This window comes from Aquarana catesbeiana, linkage group LG03 (assembly GCF_042186555.1).
Source record: "Aquarana catesbeiana isolate 2022-GZ linkage group LG03, ASM4218655v1, whole genome shotgun sequence".
In the NCBI taxonomy this organism is placed as follows: domain Eukaryota; kingdom Metazoa; phylum Chordata; class Amphibia; order Anura; family Ranidae; genus Aquarana; species Aquarana catesbeiana.
Window position 1 is genome coordinate 87,087,543 of NC_133326.1, and position 22,072 is coordinate 87,109,614.

At 42.1% G+C, this 22,072-nt stretch overlaps 1 protein-coding gene across 13 annotated transcripts in view; it reads left to right on the forward strand.

Annotated features, from left to right (window-relative positions):
* TCF12 (transcription factor 12) overlaps positions 1-22,072 on the forward strand; it is a 278,333-nt gene that overhangs the window by 71,556 nt on the left and 184,705 nt on the right. For all 13 annotated transcript variants that reach the window (XM_073618786.1, XM_073618794.1, XM_073618798.1 and 10 more), the window contains one exon: positions 16,569-16,642. In XM_073618786.1, the coding sequence (XP_073474887.1) occupies positions 16,569-16,642 (74 nt within the window). The remainder of the gene's footprint in view (positions 1-16,568; positions 16,643-22,072) is intronic.

A 22,072-nucleotide genomic window follows, 5' to 3' on the forward strand; every position in this document is an offset into this window, starting at 1 on the left:
GAGAGCGGCCAGCCGGATCACAGAGCCGGGGATTGCCCCCTGTAGCAGCTTTCATTTGAATTGCTGTGCGCTCGCCATCACATACAGTCCCACCTCCTTGCCCAGCTACTTTGATAGACAGAACACCGGTCCAATGCCGGGATGTGTGAAATCATCAAAGTAGCCAGGCAATGAGGTGGGACTGTATGTGATGGCAAGCGCACAGCAATTCAAATGAAAGCTGCTACAGCGGGCAATCCCCGCTCTGTGATCCGGCCACTCTCCTCTTCCTCCACTCTCTCTTCCTCTGCACTGGTTGCGCTGCAGTGGTGGGCACTGGTTGCGCTGCAGTGGTGGGCACTGGTTGCGCTGCAGTGGTGGGCACTGGTCAAGTTGTTGTTAATATTTTTATTTTTGTAACTTCTGCATAAAACATTTAGAGCCGGTTCACACGGGGGCGACTTGTCAGGCGACCTAGCTGCCTGACAAGTCGCCTCCCGTTCTGTACAATGGAACCGTTCTAATCGGAGTGACGCAAGTCGCTCCGACTTAGAAGAAAGGTTCCTGTACTACTTTGGGGGCGACTTGCATAGACTTCTATACAGAAGTCGTCTTGCAAGTCGCCGCGGCAGTCGTGTGCAGGTCGCCTCTGTGAGGCGACCTGAAAGTCGTGCCGCTTCTAATGTGAACCGGCGCTTAGGTGTAATTTCATGAGATAATTTGAGGGCGTGGTTAGGGGCGGAATGGGTGGGGCAACTGGTGATGAGTAACCCTTAATGCCTGGCTACTAGCGCAGAGCTTGAAATTTTGAGCCCTGCTGTATGTAATTCAAAAATATGTCTGGGAGCTAAGCATGATGGTGGAGTACATGTGCGTATATTTTAGTTTTGAGGAGCATGTGGAATGTTTGGATCTTTGTCAGTTTTTTTTTTTTTTTGTCTATGTTCCTGTCAGGGGGACTTTCTCATCACTTACTGTGTTATCACCATCACTGGAAAACCAGGGACACAGACAACAATAAAATCATGACGTAGGTTCTAACCCATCTGTATCCTGTCCAAGAAGAACTTGAGTTCCCCTTAAGAACTTCAGCTGGCCATACACTGATGGCATTTTTTTTTTCGTTCAGCCTGTAGGCTGTACGACAAATTCTAAAGGGTTCCTCCCTCCAAGATTTACAGCACGGATAGACAAATCTACCACTGCATCTATTGTATTTTGACAGCTGGTTGTCAAAACACCCGAACAATTGCCTTTGTCTGATTGGATGCAGCCACTTTTTTCGTGCGACAACTTTCCACCTAGCTCCCTCGATTTTTCAGTTGAGGGATGTCGGGTGGGAGGCGGCTGACTAGGCCACCCACTGAGTAAATTTTGGCTCATTCCCCTGGAAATTCATACAGTATATGGTCAGCTTTAGACACCAAGAGGTACCCTGCCCCACCACATTTGTATTGCCCTAGTATTACGATGAGCTGTCTCTCTGGCCAATAGGCATATGTAGAAGATGGGAGGTGTGGGCTTCAGCCTTATTTGGCCCCCCTACACCCGGAGTATTTAGCTCCTATACGTACAGTTCTGGTATTTTAGTATTCCCGAGTGCCAGCAGCTTTTCAAAGTCTATGGAAGACTGAAATATGCTGTGGCTGAAATGGTGTACCAAGTGGTGCTTGATTTAAGGTGCCCTATGTGTTCAGTGAATGCCCAGAAAGCAGTGACAGAGAATGCTCAAAAAAGCTGCTACATGTATATGCTTCTGTTGGTCACTTTTAAGTGATTTGGGCTTTCTCACATCCTCCTGCCCGCATGTCTGAGCTAAGGGCAGATGCATTCAAGGAAGTAAATACTACATGAATCGTGTGCCATTACTCAAGATTGCCACGGCTAGAAATACTAGAGGATGTTTTTCAAAGTGATTTCTTAGCAAAATAATGCATGGAGACATGGATGGGGGAGTTTGCTTTTGAATATTAAAAATTAAGTAAATGGCGTTTTTGGTTTGTGGCGCTCAGATGCAGTGTAGTTCTACTGTAAGCACTGTGTTCCCATATGAAATCCTTTGCTAGTTCTAAATCAAGCAGCTACAGTTGGGAGAACAAGAGAAAGCTGTGTTTAATAAACATCCAGTGGATGTAGATATTACCCATTAAAATAACTCATGTGCGAGCCATTATGGTAACCTTTCATTTCCCCTCACATGTGCCATGCATAGTAATAGACTGGCAACTTACTGACATCCTTGTTATGTGTCCCTTTATTTTACCAGTATTTTTACATACACATCTTATTAGGCAACCGTTATTCTGCAGAAAAAAACCTAGGTTTTTACCAAACTAATTAAAAAGCAAAGACATATTGTTTGCCTTTGTTTTAGCCTTTTAAAAATACTAGTTGCTGCACACTATGAAGAACTTCTTTAATGAACAGACCAATTAAAAGTGATTCCAAAGTCAAAAGGTACATTTTTACCAGAAAGTGATATTAAAGAGTTCAGCCTCCAAAAAAAAAATTAAAGGGGTTGTAAAGGTTTGCATTCTTTCACCTTAATGTATCCTATGCATTAAGGTGAAAAAACATCTGACTATAGCCCCCCCCCCCACCCCCCCCACCCCCCGGTTTTACCCAGAAGACCAGGTTCGGGGTCACTCTGTGCAAAACTAGCTTCACAGTGGAGGTAAGTATAATATGTTTGTTATTTATTTTTTTTTTTTTTTAAATTGCCTTTACAACCCCTTTAAGTCAGAGGCTACGAATACTGCAGCTGCTGATTTTTAAAATAAGGACACTTACTTGTCCACTGCTCCCGCGATGTCCTCACCCAAAGCCGACCCTTCACTCGGCTCTGGGTGGAGGCACCTGCATCTTCAGTAAGGGAATCGGGAAGTGAAGCCTTTACAGCCTTTTTCCTACTGCGCATGCATACTTACCTGCTCTGCGCAGTGATCTTGTGCAGAGCAGCCCGGATCCTCCTCTTCTTGGGTCCCTCGCCAATGCTCCTGGCCCCTCCCTTTTGCTGAGTGCCCCCACAGCAAGCAGCTTGCTATGAGGGCACCCAAACATAGCCACTGGTCTGTGTGTCCATTCAGACATTGTAATGTTTTTGCAAACCAGCATATGCAGTTTTCAATTTGATTAGTGTACATGGATAATATAAAATTTAGTAGTTGGTCATAATTAGGTGTGTTAGAAAAAAATATGTTATTGACATGGAGAAACTACAGATAGGTGCCACATAAGGGAATTTCATTCTGTGTAATTTTTTTTTTTTTTTATTACCCTTAAATTCACATTGCATTACACATTGGGTCTATGTTAGTCCTGCTACTCACAATTTAAAAACTAATGCTTTCTCTCAGTCGTCTTCCAGGGCAGCATCTGAGAGCTAGGCTCCTCTCCTACCTAAGAACGGGAAACGTAATTATCCACCATTGTAGTAAGATAGTCATACCTGTATGCCTCAGTTCGTGTTTCCTCCGGAACCACAGGAGGTGGGATCAAAGCTCACTCTACCAGGGCTTGGGCTTCCTCGGTTGCAGAAAGAGCAGGGGCAACGCTGAAGCAGATCTGCAGGGCAGCGACATGGTTGAGCTTCAAAACCTTTGTTAGGCATTACCAAACCGACTACCTGTTCAGTCAGGATCTAAACTTTGGTCGAAAAGTGCTACAGGTCCTATCCCCACTTTTAGAAGGTATTGCTTGCTACATCCTCTCAGAAGACGAAGACGATTGAGAGAAAACAGGTACCTGGTAACTCTTTTTCTGAGAAGTCTTCCAGGGCAACACTCGTTCCAACCCTAATTGTCAGTTCTAATCAGCATCAAGGCATTTAGGTTACCTGGGGTTCCGTCGGTACTTTATGAATACTGAGGCATACAGGTATAACTAACTTTTATAATGGTGGACAATTGTGTTTCCTGTTCTTAGGTAGGAGGAGCCTATCTCTCAGATGCTGCCCTGGAAGACTTCTCAGAAAAAGAGTTACCAGGTACCTAACTCTGTTTTCCCTGTGTGGCCGATATCATTAACAGGCATTTTAAAGGAGCAGTAGGGCCAAAGCGCATCACTCAGCTGATCCAGACTCTGAAGGGACCCTGACTTTAATGTCGGGATCCACCCAGATGGCTGACCAGCAGCTTGGCTCAGCCTTCCAGTGAGCTGCTGAGAGCCTGAGCCCAACTGCTCCCGCCCCTTCCTCCGTCTATTGCTCCAGTGAGTAATTGAGATGCAGAGAGTTGTTACTTCCAATCACCACTCTGCACTCAGAGTGGACCTGAGAACAGAGCAATCAGCGATCTTTAGCTACTTCCATACAGGGCATTTTCACCCCCTTCCTGCCCAAGTCAATTTTCAGCTTTCAGCGCTGTCGCACTTTGAATAACAATTGCGCGGTCATACAACACTGTACCCAAATGAAATTTTTATCATTTTTTCCCCACTAATAGAGCTTTCTTTTGGTGGTACTTGATTACCTCTGCGGTTTTTATTTCTTGTGCTATAAACAAAACAAGAGTGACAAGTTTGAAAAAAACACAATATTTTTTACTTTTTGCTATAATAAATATCCCAATTTTTTTTTTTAAAATTTTTTTCCTCAGTTTAGGCCGATACGTATTCTACATATTTTTGGTAAAAAATATAGCAACAAGCATATATTTATTGGTTTGCGCAAAAGTTATAGCGTCTACAAAATAAGGGGATAGATTTATAGCATTTTTATTGTTACTTTTTTTTTTTTTACTAGTAATGGCGGCGATCTGCGATTTTGATCGTGACTGCGATATTGCGGCGGACACATCGGACAATTTTGACACATTTTTGGGACCATTCACATTTATACAGTGATCCGCGCTATAAAAATGCATTGATTACTGTATAAATGTGACTGGCAATTAAGGTGTTAACAAGGAGGGGGCGCTGTAGGGTTAAATATGTTGCTAGGGAGTGATTCTAACTGTGGGGGGGAGGGGACTCACAAGGGGAGGAGACCGATCGGTGTTCCTCTGTACAAGGAACACACCATCGGTCTCCTCCTATCTGACAGGACGTGGATCTGTGTGTTTACAGACACACAGATTCACAGTCCTGCTCGGTTACTGGGCAATTGCTGGTGCCCGGCGGACATCGCGGGCACGCGCACCGGGACCCGAGCGATGCTGCCCCTGGGCTGCCTGGAAGGCTGCGCCGTCATATGACGGTGCCCCAGAACAACAGCTGCACCGTCCTGCCATCATATGACGGCGGGCGGGCAGCAAGTGGTTAACCACTTCCGGACCACCCACCACACATATACTGCGGCAGGGCGGCCCAGCTGCACGAACTGACGTACCTGTACGTCGGTCCGTGCATTTGATACAGCGTGCACTCGTCAGTGGGTCTGGCGGACTTTATGTGTAAACAAAGCGGATCCCAAGAGAGAGATCTGCTGTTCCTAGTGATCAGGAACAGCAATCTCTCTCTACTCCCAGTGAGCCCATCCCTTGACAGTTAGAAAGCACCTCCCTAGGGAACACTTTACCGCTAATTGCGATTTTTTTTTTTTTTTTTTATAAATATGTAGCAGAATACATATTGGCCTAAACTGATAAATTTTTTAATATATACATTTTTTGGGATATGTATTATAGCAGAAAGTAAAAAAATATAATTTTTTTCAAAATTGTCATTCCTTTTTTGTTTATAGCGCAAAAATTAAAAAACGCAGAGGTGATCAAATACCACCAAAAGAAAGCTCTATTTGTGGCACAAAAAAGGACCTCAATTTTGTTTCGGGTACAACTTCACACGACCGTGAAATTGTCAGTTAAAGCGACGCAGTGCTATATCGCAAAAAATGGCCTGGTCATTAAGGGGGTAAATCCTTCCAGAAGCTAAAGTGGTTATTAGCTCAGTTCTTTTGTCTTCGAGGCGGTATAGGTGTAGCATTGGTCTCATGCTGCATCTACTTATATGAATGTTTGTTTATTTAAAAAAAATAAAACCACACTTCTCTTATAAGTTTTTGCTGACGACACAAAAATAAGTAGGGCAATGACATCACAGCAGGGTATAGATACTCCTGATCTGTGATCCCGGGGCTGCATACTCCTGACACTATGGGTGGAATACAGGGGACGGAGTGGGTGGATTCTATAAGGGGTGGGGCTTATGGGAAGTGGGAGGGATCAAAAAGGAAGGACTGGGTCTGGCGCCCCCCATCCTAAAACTTCACCAGCCACCACTGGATAAAGATATAATTTAAGAGGACCTGAATAAATTAATGGAGTGGGCAACTGGATGGCAAATGAAGTTTAACATTGATAAATGTAAGGTAATGCACTTGGGGGGTAAAAATATAAATGCAAGTTATTCATTACGGGGAGAACCCCTAGAGCAGGGGTATTGAATTAAAATTCATGGAGGTCCGATTAGTAAAATTTTCTTCCACCCGAGCTCCGAATTTTTGTGCGATGACTCATTCTTTACATCACTGCCCAGGTGCAGGCATGACAGTCCATTCATTTGAATGGGCTGATGTGCCTGTGTTTTCTGCTGGGAAAAGGTCCTGGCACCTTTTTAAAAATGCAGCCGCATGGAAACTGCATTTCAGTGCATTTTAAGAGTCAGTGGCACCCCTGCACGTTTTCTGTGCAGCACCTCATTTTGTGCGCAGCTCCTGGTCCCCTTCATATCTTCCCCACCACAGCACTGCTACCCTTCACATATCACCCCACACAGTATTGCCCCCTTCACATATCACCCCCACACAGTATTGCCCCCTTCACATATCACCCCCATACAGTATTGACCCCTTCACATATCACCCCCACACAGTATTGCCCCCTTCACATATCCCCCCCCCATACAGTATTGACCCCTTCACATATCACCCCCACACAGTATTGACCCCTTTACATGACCCCCCACACAGCACTGCCCCCCATTCCCCCTCCTTCACAGCTTCATGTATTTTCCTCCCTTCACTCTCCTACTTTTCACAGAGCAGAGAGCAGGAGGCGGGACAATTCTAAACTTAAGGCACAGCAGCACTGGGCGGGGCGCGGGATCTGCCCGGTTGACTTTTCATATTATCAACTGGTGACTGGCTGCTAGGACCACTTCCTAGCAGCCAATCCCCTCCCAATTAACGTGACAGGCAACTACCGCTCTCCACGCCGTGCTGGTCCCGCTCCCAATCCAGAATTGTCCCGCCTCCCACCGTCTGCTCCTCTCTACTTTAACAATAGCGGAGGAGGCTGGGGACAAATTTAGTGGGCGGGCCACTATTTCGTGATGTCTGCCCTAAAGGATTCCAGGTTGGAGAAAGTTCTGGGGGTCCTAGTAGAAGACAGACTAAGCAATAGCATGCAGTGTCAAGCTGCTGCAAACAAAGGGCATTTACTCCAGAGATAAAGCTGTCACTTTTAAGACTCTGGACTATTCCGTCCAGTTCTGGTCACCAGTCATCAGAAAGGATGTGCTGGAGAGAGTCCAGAGAAGGGCAACTAAATTAATATGGGGACTGGAGGACCTCAATTATGAGGAATGAATACAAGCGCTAAATTTATTTTCCCTGGAAAAGAGACACTTGAGAGGAGAATGATAGCGCTATACAAATATCTCGATGATACTAGCCCAAATATGAAACTTCTCCGTCCCAGGGAGTGTAAGAAGACACAGGGCCACACGAGACTATAAGACAAGTGGTTTAACCTTAAACTGCATAGGGAATTTTGTCACTACTGTCCGGGCGGTAAGGATGTGGAACTCTCTTCCACAATCAGTGGCGTTGGCAGGAAGTATAGATAGTTTTAAAAGACTCTTGGACGTGCCTCTTAGCGAAAACAATGTACATAGAATTGATTTTCTACACACACCAACACAGGTTGAATTGGATGGACTGTTGTCTTTGTTCAACCTTACCAACTATGTATGTAACCAAGTGTTTATAGATGGGTGTTAAAGCCCCTGTCAAGCTTTTATGGTGTTTTTTTTACTCACCATCTATCCTGCACCTGTTACCCTTTTAACACTGTTATATGACAAGGGTGCACAGACAATGGTGACACAAAAGGGAACTAATTTGTAAAAAATGATCAGAAGGAAGAATTTTTTACAAGAAGCAGCAACCTGCAGGGCATGGGATACACACCATCGTACATAACTAATCTGGTTGATGCTATATCCCCAGCTGACATTTTGAGAGACATACCCTTTTCTTCAGAGCCAAGAGACCTGCAACTTCTAGTTATTTTACTAATACATTGCATCCAGGAAAATATTCACAGCGCTTCACTTTTTCTAAATTCTATGTTGCAGCCCTATTCCAAAATGGATTACATTTTATTATTTTCCTCAAAATTCTACAAACAATACTCCATAATGACAACGTGAAAAAAGTTTGAAATCTTTGCAAATTTATTAAAAATAAAAAACGAAAAAAATCACATGTACATAAGTATTCATGGCTTTTGCCATGACACTCAAAATTGAGCTCAGGTGGAACCTGTTTCCACTGATCATCCTTGAGATGTTTCTACAAATTGATTGGAGTCCACCTGTGGTAAATTCAATTGATTGGCAATGATTTGGAAAGGCACACACTAGAGCTGCACGATCTAAAAAAAAAACAAAAAAACAAAAAACAATCTCGATTCACAGCCCCCCCCCCCCCCTCCCCTTACGATCTCAATCCAGAATTTCCACGATTCTATGTAACAAGTACAGAGCCGTTCTCTGCTTAGAGCTCTCAAAAAAAAAAAAAAAAAAAAAGGCAAATGTTAATCAACATTGCTCCATGCTGAGATAACTATAAACATTGTATCATTGGTTCTTTCAGATCAAAGGTATGGACTTTGGTCTGTAAATGAGTTCAGTTTAACCACTTAAAGCCTTTTTCTGACACTTGTTGCTTACAAGTTCAAATCAGTATTTTTTGCTAGAAAATTACTTGGAACCCCCAAATATATAATATTTTTAGCAGAGACCCTAGAGCAGGGGTCACAAACTGGCAGCCCTCAAGCTGTTGCAAAACTACAAGTCCCATGAAGCATTGCAAGTCTGACAGTTACAAGCATGACTACCACAGGCAGAGGCATGATGGGACTTGTAGTTTCGTAATAGCTGGAGGGCCACCAGTTTGAGATCCCTGCCCTAGAGAATAAAATGGCGGTCATTGCAATATTTTATGTCACACTGTATTTGCGCAACAGTCTTTCAAACACAGTTTTTGGGAAAAAAATACACTTCAGTGAATTTTAAAAATTACTAAAGAGTAAAGTTAGCCCAATTTTTTTGTATAATGTGAAAGATGTTACGCCGCGAGAATCGTGATCTTTATTGTAAGCAAAAAAATCATAATTCTAATTTTAGCCAGAATCGTGCAGCTCTAGTAAACACCTGTCTCTATATAAGGTCCCACAGTTAACAGTGCATGTCAGAGCACAAACCAAGCCATGAAGTTGAAGGAATTGTCTGTAGGATTGTAGTGAGACACAGATCTGGAGAAGGGTAAAAAAGTTTCTGCCGTATTTTAAATCCCAATCAGCACAGTGGCCTCCATCTTCCGTAGATGGAAGAAGTTTGGAACCACTAGGACTCTTCCTAGAGCGGGCTGCTCGGCCAAACTGAGCGATCGGTGGAGAAGGGTCTTAGGCAGGTGACCAAGAACCCAAAGGTATATTTGAAAGAGCTCCAGCAGTTCTCTGTGGCGGGAGCAGAACCTTGCAGAAGGACAACCATCTCTGCAGCACCCCACTAATCAGGCCTGTATATTAGAGTGGCCAGATGGAAGTCACTCCTCAGTAAAAGGAACATGACAGCCTGCCTGAGTTTGCCAAAAGGCACCTGAAGGACTCTGACCATGAGAAACAAATTTCTCTGGTCTGATGAAACAAAGATTGAACTCGATAATTTCAAGGATACAGGAAGTGGGACTTTTAAGGTGCCAATTGAATAAACAATATATATATATTTTTTTTTAAATATGAATTTTATTTAAATAATGTTTAAAAAATACATTCAATAATCAATTGTACAATTGCAGTAAGCTCCTTTTGAGCGAACCACGTTGAGTACGGCTGCAATGGTGTATGAAATGTATATAATTGATTATTAAATGTATTTTTTAAACCTATATTGTTCAAATAAAATTCATATTTTAAAAAATAATATATGGTTTATTCAATTGGCATCTTAAAAGTCCCACTTCCTGTATCCTTGAAATTATCTATTTCTAGGGATGTGGTGCCCGTCTCCGGTTTTTCACTACCCAAACCCTTTTTCAAAGATTGAAAACTTTGGCCTGAATGGCAAGTGTCATGTCTGGAGGAAACCAGGCACCACTCATCACCTGGCCAATACTATCCCTACAGTGAAGCATGGTGGTGGCAGCATCATGCTGTGGGGATGTTTTTCAGCGGCAGGAACTGGGAGACTAGTCAGGATACAGGGAAAGAATTCAGCAATGTAGAGAGACCTCCTTAATGAACCTACTCCAGAACACACTCGATCTCAGACTGGGGCGAAGGTTTATCCTCCAACAGCACAATGACCCTAAGCAACACAGCCAAGATAACAAAGGAGTGGGTATGGGACAACTCTGTGAATGTCCTCAAGTGGCCCAGCCAGAGCCCGGATTTGAACCTGATTGAACATCTCTGTAGACATCTGAAAATGGCTGTGCACCAACGCTCCCCATCCATCCTGATAGAGCTTGAGAGGTCCTGCAAAGAATAATGGAAGAAATTGCCCAAAAATGGGTGTGCCAAGCTTGTAGCATCATACTCAAAAAGACTTGAGGCTGTCATTGGTGCCAAAGGTGCTTCAACAAAGTACTGAGCAAAGGCTGTGAATACTTGCGTACATGGGATTTTTTTTAATACATTTTCAAAGATTTAAAACTTTTTTTCACATTGTCATTATGGGGTATTGGTTGTAGATTTTTTTTTTTTTTTTTTTTTTGAGGAAAATAATGAATTTAATCCATTTTGGAATAAGGTTATAACATAACAAAAATGTGGAAAAAGTGAAGTGCTGTGAATACGTTCCAGGTGCACTGTTTTAGTAAAATAACTAGAAGTTGCAGGTCTCTTGGCTCTGATAATAAGGGTATGTCTCTCAAAGTGTCAGCTGTCCAGACCAGGCAGCTCCATCTTGTGATGAGAGGATATGCAGGAGTTCTAGCATTCTGTTCCTGGATGTGTTCAGATGAGCTTGTACACACATCGGTTTGCGAGTATAATATGTACTCAGTTTTATTAATAAATGTTATATAAATATAATGCACTAGGCTGCTGTGCCCTCTTTTTGTTCACTGTTTCAGCATACTGACTACCCAAATCACAGCAAAGTGTGGAGCTTTTATTCGGTTCAAGAATGGAACATTAAGAGGCAAGAGTCTATAGTATCTAAATACCACACTCAAGCGCAGGAGGCATTCATTTGGTTTTAACATTCTGCCAAATTGTATATGGTTGAGTCATATGCAAATATTTTTTGCATGTTGCAAGATTGAAGTAAAATTTGAATGTGTTCACGCGCCCATCTTTGCTGCACAAACTTTTTTAATCATAAAGCAATATATTCATTCCTGAAACAAATCTAATAGAGAAAAGCAGAGGATAAAATAGAAATTCCTACCTACAATAGCTGGTGTAACAGAGAAATTAGATTTTGTTAGGTTAGAAATTCTTATTTAATCCACATGTAACAGCTGGTAAACATATATTGTACATTGTCGTGTTTTTTGTTTGTTTTTTTTTCTTGTCTGTTTTTCCCTTAAAATTCAATTGATTGTGTGTTTGTAATCTGTGCTTCTCTGAGTGGAAAACATTGTTGTATTTCAGGTTTTGAAGCTTTTTAAGTAACATTTAATGTATGCTTTAGGTTAGGGTAAGGCAATATGCTTAAAATCTCATTTATTATGCATTTGAGGTACACAGGCATTGTATATAATTTGAGGCAGTTGGGTTGTACTGCCACCATCAGGAGGTTAGGGCACTGGCAAAGAATAAAAAAAGCTTAGGGTCACTAAATCCACATCATAAAAAACTATCAATAAATGATGTATCACATGTTGTTCGTATTCACTCAGCCACTATGAGATTAGTTTTCTGCTAAAAACCTGGTTGATCCTGCTGCTTTCTATCTCCACCTTCTGTCCATGTTCCCAATTCAGCTAGGGATTTTGAAGCTGTTGAGGCAACTCTGCACATGCTCCATTTTCAGTGTATTTTCTACCCTGAGCATTTCTTATCTATCACATCTGATCATCCCATGTGACTTTAGAGTCTCACTTGTGGGCGTATGCGCAGTGGTAAATGACAGCCCCCCCCTCCTCCATGCCCACTAACCAGGTAAACACAATGGGGGTGGAATATTAATCTTGATTCACCTCCCTCTTATTCTTAGACGCAGACTGGAGGGGCGGGACACAGTCTGTGACTTGCAGAAATCCGCCCACACCGTGTTATTGCCAAAAAAATAATAAAGGCTTAATTTCAAATATATGTTTGTATGGCGGCTGCTTACACTTTTCCTACCATTATGCTTGGAAGAAGTGCCTTTCACTGCTGCTTGAAGCAAATTGTAGTTCATCCAATTTCTGATCTTGTTTCCACTGCCCACCTACAGTGTCTTAGTACCCTCCGACCACCTTGAACCCAGTCACCAGTATTAACTGCTTGGATATGTGAGTACACAAGGCCTTGCTTTACTTTGGGCCTAGTAGATGTTCTGCTAAGTGGTACAGCATGTTTTTTCAGGCACTCCCTAATGACTGTCCCACTATGGCGGTGACATTTTCCCTCATTCGCCTACTGTTTCTTGAGGCAATTCACCGGTATACCCAGATGGAACCGATGCATGTAACCTGGATCCTGGACCCTTATGTCTATAAGATCATCTCCATCAGCAGCTTCTAAAGCTCTGCTGAGTGGGCCAGAGACCCACAATGTGTCTGCAAAGCCTCTTGCGTAGACTGATATAGCCTATGCCCATTTAATGGAGTAGTCTGCTAGCAGAAGCTCTGCATTGCCGAATCAAATTCTGGCCTTAGCAGAACTTCAGCTATTTGTGTGTCCGAGGCCCTTGTTACCATCTCTGATCCAAAGCCAGAGCCTTTACAACCTATCGTATGATTCAGACTTGCAGTCTTTGGCTTTTAACCTGATTTTGATGCATTACGCTTTACTACACAGCCAGGAGGTTGAATGAGACCTTTTTCAGTTTTTTCATTTTTCCACAGCTATTGAAGCGGTCACTGAAGTGGCCATGAGCTTAAAGTGAAGTTCCTCTGAAAAGTGGAACCTCCGCTTATTTGCTCCCTGACCCCCCATCCCCCCCCCCCTCCGGTGCCACTTTGGCACCTTTCACGGGAGGAAGAGGGAAAGGGGACCTGTTTTTGACATGTTCTCGTCCCCACTTCTGGGAGTTGGCACTGCGGCGCCGTCCCTCAGAAGTTTGCCCCTCTCCTCCTTCCTCCGCCGCCGGGCCAATTAGAAGGCGCACTTTCCCTTAGTGGAGATGGCGGCGACAGCACCAGACAGCCAATTCGAAAATCGACTGGAGTGCCGACATTGCGGGCCCCCTGGACAGGTAAGTGTTCAAATATCAAAAGTCAGCAGCTACAGTATTTGTAGCTGTTGACTTTCAATTTTTTTTTTTCCCCCAGGCGGAACTCTTTAGAGCAGGGGAAATCCAACTTAAGTAAGGCATACTACTGAACCGGTCAGCTGGAAGTGGTTTTGTTTCACTGTATGTGTTAAATTGTGGCAGTAAAAGGGTTATAAAATTCTAAGTGGATTCTAGATGTATTGATTTGCCAGGTTTAAGATGACAATCTTGCTCAATTATATTATCTGAAGGTTGTATTCTTATTTCTTCATGAGACATGCTTAGTAACTTATGGCAACAGTACAAACAGTACAGCATTTCTGGTGCTCAAATCAAAATACAAAAATTGTGTGCGGTGTTTTTTTTTTTGTCTTCAATACTGGGCACTTTCAACCCCTTCCTGTCTAGGCCGTATTTCAGATTTCAGCTCTGTCACACTTTTGAAATTTTTATGAGATTTGTTTTTCTTTTTTTTTTTTTTACACAAATAGAACTTTCTTTTGGTGGTAATTATTCACCATCATTTGTTATAAAATTTTGCAAATCTTCTTTCTTCAAAAATTTAAGCCAAAATGTATTCTAATACATTTCTTTGGTGAAAATAACCCAAATCCAGTTTTTTATTATTTAGTCTGTAGCAAACCCGAGTACAAGTTCACAAACATTTATTATTATTATTAATAATAATAATAATAATAATATTATAACAATAATAATACAGGATTTATATAGTGCTGACTGTTTATGCAGCGCTTTACAACTTGAGGGTAGACAGTACAACTACAATACACTTTACTATGGTATATATAGCTGAAAATTAATCAATGCCTGTAATTTCTTAACCACTTCCGGACCGGCTCATGCCGATATACATTGGCGCTTTAAAGGGGATAGCGCTGTTATGGCATCAGCTGGCTACCATAACCCCAATATCCTCTTCTTCAGTGAGCGGTCCAGTTTCAGATAAAAGTGGTCTCTGCGGCAGATTCGCTGTGAGTTCACTTTTATTGACGGCGGGAGAGGCCCCCCCCATCCGTCGCTCTCCGGTGCCCTCTGTCGCTTACCCGAGCCGTCGGTAGCGGCAGAGGCGATCGGGTCCTCTTCCTGGCTTGGTATGGAGACAAGTGAGGGGAAGATGGTCCCCACCCATCTTCATACCATTGCAGGGTGGAAGCGACATCAAAACGTCACTTCTGCCTATAGCTCTTAAAGCAACATTTTTTTTTTTTTTTTAAATTGCATTTTAGTGTAAATATGAGATCGGAGGTCTTTGACCCCAGATCTCATATTTAGGAGGTCCTGTCATACTTTTTTTTTTCTATTACAAGGGATGTTTACATTCCTTGCAATAGGAATAAAAGTGACACCATTTTTTATTTTTTTAGTTTTTTTTTTTTTTAAAAGAGCAGTGTAAAAATAAAAGGTAAAATAAATAATAAGAAAAAAATTTTTTTTAGCCGAGCTCGCGGGCAGAAGCGAACACATATGTGAGCACCGCCCACATATGAAAACTGTGTTCAAACTACACATGTGAGGTATCGCTGTGATCGGTACAGTGAGAGTAATAATTGTAGACCTTCTCTGTAACTCAAAACATGCAACCTGTAGAATTTTTTTTATCGTCGCCTATGGAGATTTTTAAGGGTAAAAGTTTGTTGCCATTCCACGAGCGGGAGCAATTTCGAAGCGTGACATGTTTGGCATCAATTTACTCGGTGTAACATCTTTCACAATATAAAAAGAATTGGGTTAACTTTACTGTTTTATTTTTTAATTAAAAAAAGTGTGTCCCCCCCAAAAAAGTGCGCTTGTAAGAAAGCTGTGCAAATACGGTGTGACAAAGTATTGCAACGACCGCCATTATATTTTCTAGGGTGTTAGAACCCCCAAACATTATATTTTTTTTCTAAATAATTTTCTAGCAAAAAAAAACTGTTTTTAACTTGTAAACAACAAATTTCAGAAAGAGGCTCGGTCCTTAAGTGGTTAAGGCCTGAAAACACCAGGACAGTAAAGATATCGGCCAAATGACCCCTTTTTGGAAAGTAGACAGTCCAAGGTATTTCGTTGCATGGCAACTTTTTTGAAGTTGGAATTTTTTGTCACACTTTTGTCACAAATTAAGAAATTTTAAATAAATTGTGTTTTTCGCAAATAATATTTTTTTTGCATACTGTCACCAGTGCAGTACAGCATCATCACATAACTGGTGTGGCGGTGATCACTTACACTGGTGACAGTAAGTACAAAATTTGTATTTTTTTTGTTACTTTGTGTTTTAAAAAAAAATGTAACCAGAGCCATACAGTGTTACCATAGTACTCTAGAGAAGTGATAAGAATATATATTTATTTTTTACACATTGATTGCTTTATACTAATGAACTTTATTGATGTAAGCAAGCATTTTTATTGAATGAAGCTGATTCATTCAGTGAGTATTGTTGTGGTTTGTTTTGATTGGCCACAGCTAATCACATGGTACAGATGGGCTGTGATTGGCCCTGTCTGTACCATGTCATCACTGTGACCGATCGCAGCTAGCAACACAATTGTACATGATGGATGGCATTAAAGGAAGCCTTCCATTGTTCACCACTGTCATGTGATCTACTGTGATTGGTCACAGAGATTTCATAGTACCGGCAGCGGGCCAGTACAGTGATCTGTCATCCGCGGTATCTGGACGCTGCTGGTGACAGCGCCCACAGCAAGGCATGTTCCGAGAGGACATCATACGACATCCACCTGGAATGACAAAAGTCCTGCTGGGACATCATTTTGCAATAGGTGGAAAGTGGTCAAGCCTGTTGCTTTTGCTGCACTCCTTAAATTGAACTTTCACTAAACCCACCAACCACCTTAAATGGCCTGTATATTGATACTGGGTAAAGCTGTTCTTTCTTGTTTAGTTTTCAAGGGTAACTTTTTTTTTTTTTTTTTTTTTTTTTTTTTTTATGTATTGCCTACAAAAAACTAACTATTTTTCATAATTTGTAGGCATAGATGAAAGATCTGGTACTTCATCATGGGGAACTGGCAATCAGATGAGCCCATCTTATGAATCTTCAAGGGTAAGTGTGTGTTTTGTACTTGATATTCTAAATATGTCTTCAGTGGGGCAATATATAATGTATAAAAATCAGGATGAACAGTGTGCATTACCTTTCAATGCATACATTAGAAAGCTATGAGCATATTGCAAAGGATTCCCCTTTTTATGTTCTATTTTTTTTATTAATGGCTCTTACTCGTGGTCCAATGATGTAATATTGTTTAAGGTTTAGGCCTTCTTTCGTGTATCGGTTTTTGCAAAATCTGTCCAAATAAATTGCCACTAATTTTGACCTATTATTATATGAAATTTCAATATTTAAAGGTGGCCATACAATAATCCATTTTTTAGTCAACAGATCGACTTGTGTACAACCAGCCTGCCCATACGTGGATCGAGATTCGGCTGGTCCCTGCTGAGCAGGCCAAATTTTGATCCATGTATGGCCAGCTATATTTTTCTTTTTAAATGCCCAAAAGTCTTGTCTTGTGTTGCAGTAAATTGGTATAGCTGAACTCCAGACAAAGGGGTTAAAATTAAAAAAGAAAAGTAAAAAAAAAATACGCACTGTACATGATTCAGTCTGTCATTAACATAATTAAAGCAGTCTGTTTTCCTGCATCCCCATGTTACTTAATTTTTTGCCTGTTTATCCTGCTGTTATATCTTAATTGTACAGTACAGGATACAGGCTTGGTCTTTATAGTCTTAGTATAGTATAGAGTTATAGGTTGGTACCTTCAGGTCACTTGGCACTGGCAAACATTAGAAGGACACTTTGCTGGGTATCCTTTCTATAAACCTACTTCAAGAGTCCCCGGGTTTTTTTCAGTATCTTCAGTATCCAGTGGTGATATTCCTGTTCTCCTTTATGAAGGAGTCACTCTTCTTTTAACTAGTTTCTTATTTTACTTAACTCTTCAATCAACTCGTCAATCAAACTCCTGACTGTCTTATAATACTATACAATAGAAGCAGTGCAACCTGGATTGGTGATACCTCTGTAAAATCTTGGGAACTGCACCCAGACCCCATAATGTGGGTATAGCCTTTAAAGTTTCAGGCACTGGATTCCTCTTGGTTGCTCACCTCAGAACTTGGTGCAATGAGTTTAGTCAGCCTCAGGATGCTTTACAGGTCCAGGGCCATCCCTACGGACCCCAGATCCTGAAGCTTTCATCAGTTAACGGACCAAACTGTGCAGCAAAAGTGGAAGTGAAAGGGTTCAGACAAACCATTTAATATTTTTACAGTGGTCAACCCAAATTTCAGAAAGTTGGGAAGCTGTGTAAACTCTACATAAAAACTTTGCAATGATTTGCAAATCCTATAAACCCATATTTTATGTACAATAGAAAACATATAAGATGTTTAAACTGAGAAAATGTTCCATTTAAGAAGAAAAAAAAAAATGTTGAACTCGATGGCAGCAATACGTCTCAAAGTCGGGACAGGGCAACAAAAAGCTGGCAAAGTAAGTGGTAGTAAGCCCTCATTTACACGAGGCGGACTCCGTTTCCAGGGAGCCCGCCTTGGTCCGCCGGCTCAGCGGGAGATCTGTCCGTTGATCTCCGCTGCCGCCTATGGTGGGATCGGACGAAAATGGACGGCATGTCCGTTATCATCAGATCTCACCCAATCCGATCCGCCAGCGACGGACCTGGACATAGGGCCATCCGTCTGCTTTTAGTGGATCGGACGGGGCGGATGTCAGTGGACATGTCTCCTCTGACATCCGTCACTCCATAGGCTAACATGGAGCGCCCGTTCAGGTCCGCCATTAAAACTGACAGGCGGACCTGAAGAGTCCGATCGTGTGAAAGGGGCCTTACATGGAAGAGCTGGAAGAACATTTTACAACTAATTTGATTAATTGGCAACAGGTCAGTAACCTGATTGGATAAAAAAGGGCATCTTAGATAGTCAGTGTCTCAGAAGTAAAGATTGGGAGAGGTTTACCAATCAGTGAAAATCTGCATCAAAAAATTGAGGAACAATTTCAGTACAATGTTCCTCAACATCAAATTGTAAAGACTTTAAATATATCATCTACAGTGTATAGTTGAAAAGATTCTCAGAATCTGGGGAAATCTCTGTGCACAAGGGACAAGGCCAAAACGTAATATTTGGATGCCCATGATCTTGGGGCCCTCAGATGGCACTGCATTAAAAACAGGCATGATTCTGTGAAAGACATCACTGCATGGGCTCAGGTATACTTTCAAAAATCAGTGTCTGTGAACACAGTTCGCTGCACCATCTAAAAATATTACTTATTGCTCTTTAATGCAAAGAAGCTGAGCCAGAAACTCAACCATCTTCTCTGGGCCAAAGCTGATTTAAAATGGTCTGTTGAAAACTTCTCTGTGGTTAGACAAATCAAAATTTGACATTTTTTTTGGAAACCATGAGCGCTTGCGTCCCCTGGACTAATGTGAAGAGGTGCTCAGTTCAAAAGCCTGCATCTCTGATGCTATGGGGATGCATTAATGTGTATGGACTGGCCAACTTGCATATCTGAAAGGCACCATAAATGCTGAAAGATACTGTAAATCCAGGTTTTTAGGACAGCATATACTCGAACAAGAATTGGACAACATTCCTCTCCCAAAACTCCAGCAACTGGTCCCCTCAGATCCCAGATGTTTAGAGTGTTCTAAGAGGGGATGCTGCACCATGGTAAACATGGCCCTGTCCCAACATTTTTGGAATTGGGGTTGTACTTTGCTAGCTTTTTGTTGCCCTGTTTCAACTTTTTTTTTTGTGACTTGTTGCTGCATCAATTTTAAAATTGCCCTATTTTTTTCTTAAAATGACCATTTTCTCAGTTTAAACATTTGATATGTTTTCTATTGCAAATAAAATGGTTTTATGTAGATTTTTACAGTGTCTCAACTTGCTTGAATTAGGTTTAAATGTGTTGGACTTTTTAAAGTATCAATGACTATCTGAATCCATTAGTCCATCCAACATTACCCTCTCCAGACAATGCTGCTGTACAAGGGGGATTCCTTTGTTCCCCAATATAGAGGAGCCACCCTAACAAAAGAAATTTGGTACTGGCTTGATTGCAAGTTGATAAAAGCCTAAAAAAAAACAAATGCAATCACCACATTTTAAAGTGATTGTAAAGTCTTGTTTTTAAAAAACAAAAAACAAATGATATATTTACCTCCTCTGTGCCGTTGGTTTTGCACTGAGCAGCCCGGATCCCCCTCTTCTCATGTCGCTCTTTGTTGTTCCTGGCCCCTCCCTCCAATCAAGTGCCCCCACAGTCAGCAGCTTCCTATGGGGGCACTGGAGCTGAGTCACAGCTCCGTGTGTCCATTCAGACACAGAGTCCTGACCCGGCCCACCCCCTCTCTCCCCTGATAGGCTGACCAACTTTGACAGCCGCAAGGAGCCAATGGCACTGCTGCTGTGCCTCACCCAATCAGGAGGAGTATCCCGAATGGCTTAAACATTCGTGGACATCGCTGGAGAGAGAGGGGGCTCAGGTAAGTAATTAGGGGGGTGCTGGGGTGGCTGCTATACACAAAGGGTTTTTTATCCTAATTTATGGAATGCATTAAGATAAAAAAAAACTTCTGCCTTTACAACTCCTTTAAAGATAGGTAAGGATTGCAGTATATTACATTTTTATTTTTGAGTTCAATACTGCTTTAACCACTTAAGGACCGGAAGGAGTTGCCCCGTTAATGACCAGGCCATTTTTTGTGATACGACACTGCGTTGCTTTAACTGACAATTGCGCAGTCGTGCGATGTTGTACCCAGTCAAAATTTATGTCATTTTGTTCCCACAAATAGAGCTTTCTTTTGGTGGTATTTGATCACCTCTGTGGTTTTTATTTTATGCAGTTTTGAAAAAAGCAATATTTTTTACTTTTTGCTATAATAAATATCCCAGAAAAAAAAATTTCTTCATCAGTTTAGGCCAATATGTATTCTACATATTTTTGGTAAAAAAAAATATCACAATAAGCGTATATTGATTGGTTGGCACAAAAGTTAGAGTCTACAAAATAGGGGATAGATTTCTGGCATTTTTATTATTATTTTTACTAGTAATGGCAGGGTTCTGCGACTTTTATCAGAACTGCGACATTACGGCGGACAGATCAGACACTTGACACACTCTTGGGACCAGTGACATTTATACAGCGATCAGAGCTAAAAATATCCACTGATTACTGTATAAATGTCACTGGCAGGAAAGGGGTTAACACTAGGGAGCGATCAAAGGGTTAAATGTGTCCTAGGGAAGTGTTTCTAAAGGGGGGGGGGGGTTGGGACTGACGGAGTAGAGAGAGAAAGCTGTTCCTGATTACTAGGAACAGCAGATCTTTCTCTACTTCCCTGACAGAACGGGAATCCATCTGTTTACATTGACAGATCCCCATTCTGTCTCTGTGAGGAGCGATCGCGGGTGGCCGGCGGACATTGCGGCCGCCAGCCACCGGCTCAGGGGACGCGGCACACGTGCTTCCTTCAGCCTTCTTTAAGAGCTGACGTACAACGACGGCGATTCGCGCAGCCTTGCCAACCTGCCGCAGTACAACTGGATATATAGATATGTACAGTCTCCCAAAGTGAGTACACCCCTCACATTTTTGGAAATATTTTATTATATCTTTTCATGTGACAACACTGAAGAAATTACACTTTGCTACAATGTAAAGTAGTGAGTGTACAGCTTGTATAACAGTGTAAATTTGCTGCCCCCTCAAAATAATTCAACACACAGCCATTAATGTCTAAACCCCTGGCAACAAAAGTGAGTACACCCCTAAGTGAAAATGTCCAAATTGGGCACTAAGTGTCAATATTTTGTGTGGCCACTATTATTTTCCAGCACTGCCTTAACCCTCTTGGACATGGAGTTCACCAGAGCTTCACAGGTTGCCACTGAAGTTCTCTTCCACTCCTTCATGACAACGTCATGTAGCTGGTGGATTTTAGAGACCTTGTGCCCCTCCACCTTCTGTTTGAGGATGCCCCACAGATGCTCAATAAGGTTTAGGTCTAGAGACATGCTTGGCCAGCCCATCACCTTTACCCTCAGCTTCTTAAGCAAGGCAGTGGTCATCTTGGAGGTGTGTTTGGGGTCGTTATGGTGTTGGAATACTGCCCCGCGGCCCATTCTCCGAAAGGATTGGATCATGCTCTGCTTCAGTATGTCACAGTGCATGTTGGCATTCATGGTTCCCTCAATGAACTGTAGATACCCAGTGCCAGCAGCACTCATGCAGCCCCAGACCATGACACTCCCACCACCATGCTTGACTGTAGTCAAGACACTGTTTGTACTCCTCACCTGGTTGCCGCCACACACGCTTGACAACATCTGAACCAAATAAGTTTATCTTGGTCTCATCAGACCACAAGATATGCTTCCAGTAATCCATGTCCTTGGTCTGCTTGTCTTCAGCAAACTGTTTGCGGGCTTT